Source organism: Olea europaea, chromosome 18 (assembly GCF_002742605.1).
Source record: "Olea europaea var. sylvestris chromosome 18, O_europaea_v1, whole genome shotgun sequence".
Taxonomy (NCBI): Eukaryota; Viridiplantae; Streptophyta; class Magnoliopsida; order Lamiales; family Oleaceae; genus Olea; species Olea europaea.
The window spans coordinates 17,862,787-17,870,902 of NC_036254.1; the positions used below are offsets into that span (position 1 = coordinate 17,862,787).

General features: G+C 34.6%; 1 protein-coding gene across 3 annotated transcripts in view; it reads right to left on the reverse strand.

The window, feature by feature from the left end:
* LOC111367656 (calcium-transporting ATPase 3, endoplasmic reticulum-type) overlaps positions 1 to 7,902 on the reverse strand; it is a 33,852-nt gene extending 25,950 nt beyond the window's left edge. The window contains exons 1-9 of one of the 3 annotated variants that reach the window (XM_022988639.1): positions 7,665 to 7,900; positions 7,275 to 7,325; positions 6,997 to 7,030; positions 4,952 to 4,969; positions 3,883 to 4,019; positions 1,429 to 1,503; positions 1,285 to 1,330; positions 610 to 669; positions 432 to 512 (exon numbers count right to left, since the gene is read on the reverse strand). In XM_022988639.1, the coding sequence (XP_022844407.1) occupies positions 432 to 512; positions 610 to 669; positions 1,285 to 1,330; positions 1,429 to 1,503; positions 3,883 to 4,019; positions 4,952 to 4,969; positions 6,997 to 7,030; positions 7,275 to 7,325; positions 7,665 to 7,697 (535 nt within the window). In that variant the 5' untranslated portion in view covers positions 7,698 to 7,900. Of the gene's footprint in view, positions 1 to 431; positions 513 to 609; positions 670 to 1,284; positions 1,331 to 1,428; positions 1,504 to 3,882; positions 4,020 to 4,951; positions 4,970 to 6,996; positions 7,031 to 7,274; positions 7,326 to 7,664 lie in introns of all 3 variants that reach the window. The other 2 variants (XM_022988641.1, XM_022988640.1) reach the window with 2 other exon arrangements.
* Between the last annotated feature and the right edge of the window lie 214 nt (positions 7,903 to 8,116).

Below are 8,116 nucleotides of genomic sequence, written 5' to 3' on the forward strand. Positions count from 1 at the left end.
GGAACGAAATAGTAGAGTTATTAGACTCTCTTTACAGTATCCAACTTAAGGTAAGCCATCCCCGAACTAAAGACCCTGCCAGGAGGGCATAAAAATGCATAAAGCATAATGTTCCTTAAACTAAGTCCTAATATACATATGAATCATTTATAAAAATAAATCGATAAAATAAAGAGCTAATATCCTAATTCCGTCCAGTTCTTGTCTACCAGAGGACAAAGGCCCACAATCACCAATAATGAAAAGGTTTACATCCCAAGGTGCTCCATGAGGAAAATTCGCTTATAATGCCATATTTTCCGTAGTAGCTTAAACATCACATGATCAAAATGTATATAACAAAATTCATTGATCATTCTTCACGGATTTACTTCAAGAAAACAAATGATGATTGAAAATGTAACATCTTTTGAATCTGCACGAAGAAGCACCTGTAAGAATTGCTTGATCAACACGTAACTGATCACTTAACATTTCTATCATTCTCATATCTGCCGGAATTTTGCACCCCACTGCTCATTTGTCATAAAAGCAATACAGTAGGTTAGTACAGAGAAAGAATAATAAATGCTTGCAACTCTCAAATAATAAAAACTGGGACCAACATACCGCTGACCTCCACAATATCCCCAGGGACAAGGTCTGATGCAGGTAATATTGAGAAGCAACCTAATAATATTTTTTTGCAAACACAAAATGGAGTTATATATCTTTTTGAAGATCTTCACCAACCAGAAACAAAGACATGAGTTGGCATCGAATTACAAATAATAGTAAGTCACAGACAGTTTTGTGCAGATCAGATCAAAATTCACGGAGAATTAAAAGCTTGAAGAGAGAGGACAGATCTTAGCCAAAAAAAAAACATAGTTTACAGTTACCATCAAATGAGGTAAGACCTGGCAGAAAAAGTTTCCCGGGACACCCAAGTTTCTCGTGATGTTTATATAACCAAGTTCATAATAAACTGAAAGATTGGTGATACAAGAAAACAAGTAACAGAGAGGTAGGAATAATCCACAACAAAGATTTATCATTTTAATCTTGCCTAGATTATGGAGCCCATACAAGTAACTTTAAGATAAATTATGAATGCAAGAATATTATCAATTGAGGAGAGTCTAAACATTATCAATCAACTTCATTAGTCCAACCACAGAACATTAGGAAATTAACCAAAATCAAGAGAATTTCAGGCATCACGTACTGAGAGAATAGAGAACAACCATATCCTAACAAAATAAATTGAAGCTTTCCATAATTTTGACGATACGGTTGTCTTACCATTTCGCAGGACAGTAGCAACATCAGCTTGGTATGCACGTAATTCCTATGAATAAAAGGTCACATAAATCAAATTCATTTAACTCCAACAAAAAAGAAAAAAAAATTCACAAAACGGAAGGAGAAGTTAAGAAAAAAACTGACCTCAAGGGCCTTTTCAGCATTCGTTTCTGTGATTACTCCCACAGCTGCATTAGCTGCCAATATCATAAGGATAACCTGAGCAAGCAAAATTTTGTAAATATTGGAGAACACGGCACTACAAAACAGATACAAGTCTAGGATCTCAGACTTAGAGAACCTATGGAAACTAGTTTGACATAATCTTAGTAATGATGCTTCTAACAAACCATGCAATGTCATTTTAGTGGTTCACTGGCGATGAATGGCAGCCACTTTCAAGAATTTATAAGAAGCCATTGAAATTAGTATTAGTTGGTTTTTAATCATTAGTTTTTTGTTTTAATTCAGTTTATACTTTAAAAGGTTAGTAATCTAGTCCAGACAATGTCATGCTAGGGATTCCATAATTGCATATTATGTCTGTAATTTAAAGTGGAGTTATTTTATATCTTTCACTCATGTTTAAGAGTGTTAATTGGGTCTTAGCTGGAATATATTATGCTTCTTCACTAGAGCTCAACTTTTAATTGGATCAGGAGTTCTCTTTGAGTCCATAAAAAAAATGTAACATTCATAATCATAGGTAAAGTTAATTGATTTCCCCATACTGTTCTGGAACTGTTTTACAATTATATGATGCAATCCATCCTTGTTTTTGAGGACTTAAGTATTCCAGAGCATTTCCTATAGTTCTGATTCCCTGATCTTATTCTTTAACTTTAGCAACTTTTCATAGTCCCTGGAGCTGTAATCTACATAATATTGATTTCCTATAGCATAAACATTGAAATCCAATAATTTGACATAGTTAATAACCATAAGAACTTGTCAATACTCGAGAAAGCTATTACTTTTTTCCTTGTTACAAATTTTCCTTCTAGTCCACACACTTCAAAACAAAGCCACAACCCTACTATATCGATAGAATTTGAGTTACACCATTTGTTATCAGAATTTACAATACAATGATTGAAGTTCCCTGTGGAGCCTAATCCTCAACCTTATGAAAGTAGAAAGTAGAATGTAGTGACAGCACCTCTATCCAGTAACAAAGCAAAGCTTTTTCTATAACTAATGGAACTTATTTTATATGGAGTGGCATCATCTGAATGCAAGTTGCTCGCATTCTTCTTGGTCACCCTTCGTTAAATGATGAAGTGCAGCATAATGGCAAGATAAATACTTATTCCTTCATATCAAGGCACCAATTGTTTAAAAGCCTACAAGTGAGCAGCCAAAAACACCCGGGAGAAAGGCCAATAGACTTTTGAACTTGCGAAAAGCCTCAAAATACCCATATAGCAAGCCATTCCATTAGGAAAAAGAAAAGATTGTTCATGTTGTAGTGGCTTGGAAAGTATAGATTTCTACAACTTCTTATTGAGTGCCTCTGAAGTCACAACGTTATGTTAGGAGTTTCGCATGTTGCTCTTGAAGATTTGGCTAACTAACTACCAACGATGCACATTATTCAGCATGCAATAGATTGGTGCCTGCGAGGTTCACAATTACCTAATCCTCCCGTCTATTGAATAAACCCCAAACAATGTTAGGTCAAAAGACAAGTTTAAAGGAACATAATGATGACTGTTTAAGTGCACACATAGGTCCTGATTTATTTACACAGGAGGACGGTACTTGGAGAATGTGTGCTGAAAAATGTTCAACAAATAACTAATTGTATGCATAGGTTCCCAGTACACCGACTTAATGATATACTGGAAATGGTAGGCTTGTGCTACTATTTCCCAAAACTTAATCCAGAAAAAGGCTGTCATCAAATTTGTATACTACCTGGTAATTTATGGGCACTATGAATGGCCATTCATGCCTTTTGGCCTATCTAACATTCCTAAAACTTCCAGAGGGTCATAACCACAATATGCCAACCTTTAATTGGTCATTTATTCTTGTCTATTTAGGGATTCATATTCTTCTCCTTTCTTATATTAATTTTTTTACATCAATTTCAATCTGCCTACCAAAACCTAAAGCAGGCTAGTCTTCTCTACCATGAATTCCTAGACATTAAACCATTAGCTGTATCCAAAATTATAAAAGATTGGCCAAATCCTACATCATCCAATATCTATGGAAATCCTAAAACTCACAACATTTGCACGGAATTGTTTCCAATATAAAGTTCAAATCCCCTGAAGATGTGTATCATGACCACACACTGCCATATTGTTTCAGAGTCAATCCCAATCTTTTCGCTGTAATTGGATGAAAACCACACGTATTCACATATCTGAATCCTTCCATCATAAAATCCCCCAAAATGGAAGACTAATGGTAATAGAATGTCAAAATCCCGAGAGCATTCAAAGTCAATCACAACACATTCAAGTCCTAACATAAAAAAAGTGCAGGCACAACAAAAAAATATATTCTGTTGTGATACCCGTCAAAATGCACATAAAAATTTGTAAACAATTACAATTATACTGTAGGAATCAGAAAACTATATCTTACTGAAGGCTCCAAGAATGCTGATAAGCCTGTCTCTCCATTAGCCAACGCCAAAAAGAAGGAGACTATGGCGGCTGCAATTAAAATCTTGACTAGCAAATCATCAAATTGCTTCAGCACCAATTTCCAAAAAGGAGTGCCTGCAATCATGAAAACCTAATGAGCTGGAAAATCACTAACTGATGCTAATAATGGCCATGAGATTTTAATAGTCCTTGCATAATATGGATTCCGCTCATGACATGGATGTGAATAAGTTGAATTAATTATCTCTCGGGTCTATTATCGAATCGTTACTTTTAAATATTTTCAGATATAGAACTTGTACAACAGATTAACCAAGTAATAGATGGCATTTGACATCAGAAGCATCAGTTGGAATGAGGAACGTGTGATAGTAACATTGGGTATCGATGCAGGCAATCCATACTACTACAAGCTCCTCTTTATTTTTATTTCTTTTTATAAATCAAATTATCTATTAGAAACTTTGCCAAAGAGGATGCAAGCTTGGGTAAAAGACTAGAGTGGTGGACAATAATGTACGTGCGACCACTAACTGACAAACTCCATACTGACACTATACTCTCCCTAAATGATACAGAATTTTGACAATGTCGCTGTTCAATCAATAGAGAATCTTAGTAATCATTCCTGTTTCCTCCTCACATGCATAAACCACATAACACTACATTTTCACTCCACGAGAAAATTTTAAGCCACCATTTCCCCCAATTCTTTAATGCCTAACAATGTCATATTGGACCTTTTTAGTCAGGCTTACTTCTATAATCAGGTATGGATGGATAAACTGGACTTTGTATATAAGATCTAAGATGAAATAATGAAGTCTGCAAGATACAAAAAAAATGCAAGGGAAATATATATTGCTCTCACAAGATATAACAAAAGAACATAGGAAACAAAATCTAGGGTGGAACAATTAGGGTCTGCAAGATACAAAAGAAATGCATGGGAAATATATATGTTTCAGAAGATATAACAAAAGAACAAAGGAAACAAAATCTCGGACGAAATAATTAAAAATCAAGCGAGTAAGAGTTGTACTTACTTTCTTCTTGAGGCAGCACTGCAAGCATGCATGACACGTGCATCAGAAGAAATAAAAGAAAAACATGTGAGTATCAGAGTGAAACATTTAAAAACATCAAAAAATATATGGCTCAATCCATGCCCGAACTGATGCAACCAAGAAGAAATTGAATATGATCTAAACTACGTTAGATTAATCGTCAATTATATTTAAACACACGTTAAATGCTTTTACACCGAGGCCCTGATTATTTTCCCAGCAACCATAACAAGTCATCAGATTGCTTAAAATTACATGATTCTTTCTGATAAGTTTGGATAACTTCAGATTTGAAATTAAGGAAACGAAATTCAAGAAACAGAAATTTTAGTCCAGGGGTTGTATGAGGTTCCAATCTCCAGTGACCTACTAAGTTTAAACATTCCCTGGCAACTATCCTTGGCAGCCACCACATGTTTTGACACACCTCAAACTCCAAGCAGCACCATTTTAGAATCTTAAACACCCTAGCTGGTTTGTAAATGTGTCACTCATTTATTTGTTCCAAGCTGATGCTGTCAATGAAAAAGAAAGTTGCCATATCCATATGAGTTGTAATAGGTGGAAGTTGGCAAGAGAAAAAGTGCGACAACTCAGCTCCACAAAACCTAGTCCCAAACTTATCAGGGACAAATTTTCAGCTCCACTTTATCATGGGGTCATTTCTAAAGTTAAGCCACAAAGATAAATATCATTGCTAACTACCTTATTCTTGATTTCAGGATTACATCATCCTCTTAGTTCGTCTCAATAATACTAATCCAGTAATCCTGTTATTTCCTAGCCAGTGCAGCTAGCAGCCTTTGCTGACTGTGACTAAATCATCTTAATGGTTCTAGCACAACTTAAATTTAGTGTGCCGCGTTTTACCCAAACTTGTGAATATGTACATATCATACCATGTCCCCTCTTATTTAACCACTATCAATCTTCATGTTGTCATCTACACCCCGATCAAATTATTAAATGTTTATCAAAAGTTCAATATTAGGCCCATATATTACTTCAAATCATATAGGAGTCCTGTAGAAAAAGGGGGGAAAAAGATGATAAGATGGCTATGGACTTGATAAACTCATTACAGAAACACAAGGATGGAGTCACATAGAGTGAAGTGGTAACTAGACTACATATTTACTATATTTTCAAGTAGCAAAACCATTCTAAAATCTTTATTTTTTTACTGAACAGTTGAACAACTCCAGATACTCATTTGATCACTACTATTCTGTAGTTTCTTAGAGGTTCGCCGTAATTGCTTCAGGGATTGATTTTAGTAAACTATTCAGGTTATAGCCATTGACCATTCATATCCCCAAAGAAAGGAATAGCTTGAGCCTTTTTCGTAATGTTTGTCAAGAAGTTCTCTTCATTTAGCACAGTGCAAAGCATTTCTCATACTTTAACTGTATATTCTGGCATACATATTAAACAATATAAGCAGAATAATTGACTCCTTTGACTTTTATGTGGACTCTAACTACTAGAAACTGAGATTCTTAACAAAGCTTAACGTATAACTAGAAGAACAATCAGCGGCAGTCCACATCCAAATAATCATAGCCCTGAACCTTACTCTAGCATTAGTCTGTTTATTAAACGAAACTAAGATGGTACATGTCTAGCAGATATTTATAACAAAAGAAGAGCCCAAAGCACATGTGATTGCATTGATGTCAACATTTCACCTTACAAGCACCAGAATCTGCATGCTTCATATTGTTTAATATATGTTAAGAATAAATCAGTGATATATATTCACAGATCCTGCTCAATTCTAATTTATTCACTAAATTGAAACAGTCAACTTCGATGTCCACGGTCTAATGTCAACTAAAAATGGGATTGTAAAGTTTGTTTCTTTAATCAAGAGGGGATACGTGTTACTCTGAAACAAATTCATTATAACTTGCAACCAACTAGACGTATTTATAACATAAAACAGTATTCTAACCATCTTGAATTTCAACCAGAGCAGAGATCTTGAAAATAAAGTTAAAGCATCATTCAAACAAGGTACTCACCATTTTTCCCATATAATCTAGCATGTTCTCCCACCTGAAAACATCAAGAAATGACTTTCTTATAACCCAATAGGAGACAACAAGTTCACTGAAAATGAAGAAACAACAAAGTTATGATCAATTTAAAGCATCTTTTACATTTATTACAAGTTAAAAGTAGTTCTTACGTAGATTACAACTCAAATAACAAGTTACTGAAGATCAAGAATGGTCTGATTAAACTATTGCAAGGTGAAGATTTTAACATGATCCTCAATTGCAAAAGAGTAATTGTGTACCTGGAAATCAGTCAGGCCTTTACTTGGGTCCACAGCGAAGAACTCCAAAACCTGTCCAAATGATCAAAATACATTTAACGCAAATGGCTAAAAGAAGCTAAAACCCAGTTCAAATAGCTCAATTTGGATTAAAATCCCGATAGCAACATTTCCCTACTCCCCAACAAAGTAAAACTACCAAAGATGCCAATTTTCGCACACTTTAAGTCCCTACAAATTATTGAGATCAAATTCAAGACCAAAAGCCACTCATAATAACACAGAAAATTCAACTCCATTCAAACAAACAATTGCCCAAATTAATCTAAATGACAACAAGAAACAAAGGAAGAAAAATTTTCAAATTTTTTTAAGTAGCGATGATTACGTATTTAAATGTGTAGACGTTACCTCGGAGACAGATCTGGCATAGGCATCCTCCATCACCGGAGGTAAATCTCAAAATAATGAATTGATTCTGTGTATTAAGATGAACGTTGAGATCTGAAATGACAGACTGGTGCAAAACGTTGCAATCAAGCAAAAGGTTGGTTTAATTAGAAAGAGGGGTTAGGGATACTGCTAGTGACACAAGCATAATCAATGGGGTTGAGACTTGAGAGAGTGACACCGTCGTGTGAATTGCACGCTTAACGCGTGAGTACCTATTTCTTCTTTTTCCGTCGTGGGTTTGATTTCAAATACAAAAAAATTAAAAAAAATTAAAATGAAAAGAAATTTCTAACTAATTGAATTGTCTAAAATTTATTTGCATAAAAATTATTTAATTAAAAGTATTTAATTTATTTAGCCCTTATTTGAGTCACATTATTTTTGTAAGAATACATTTTTGAATTGTGTAT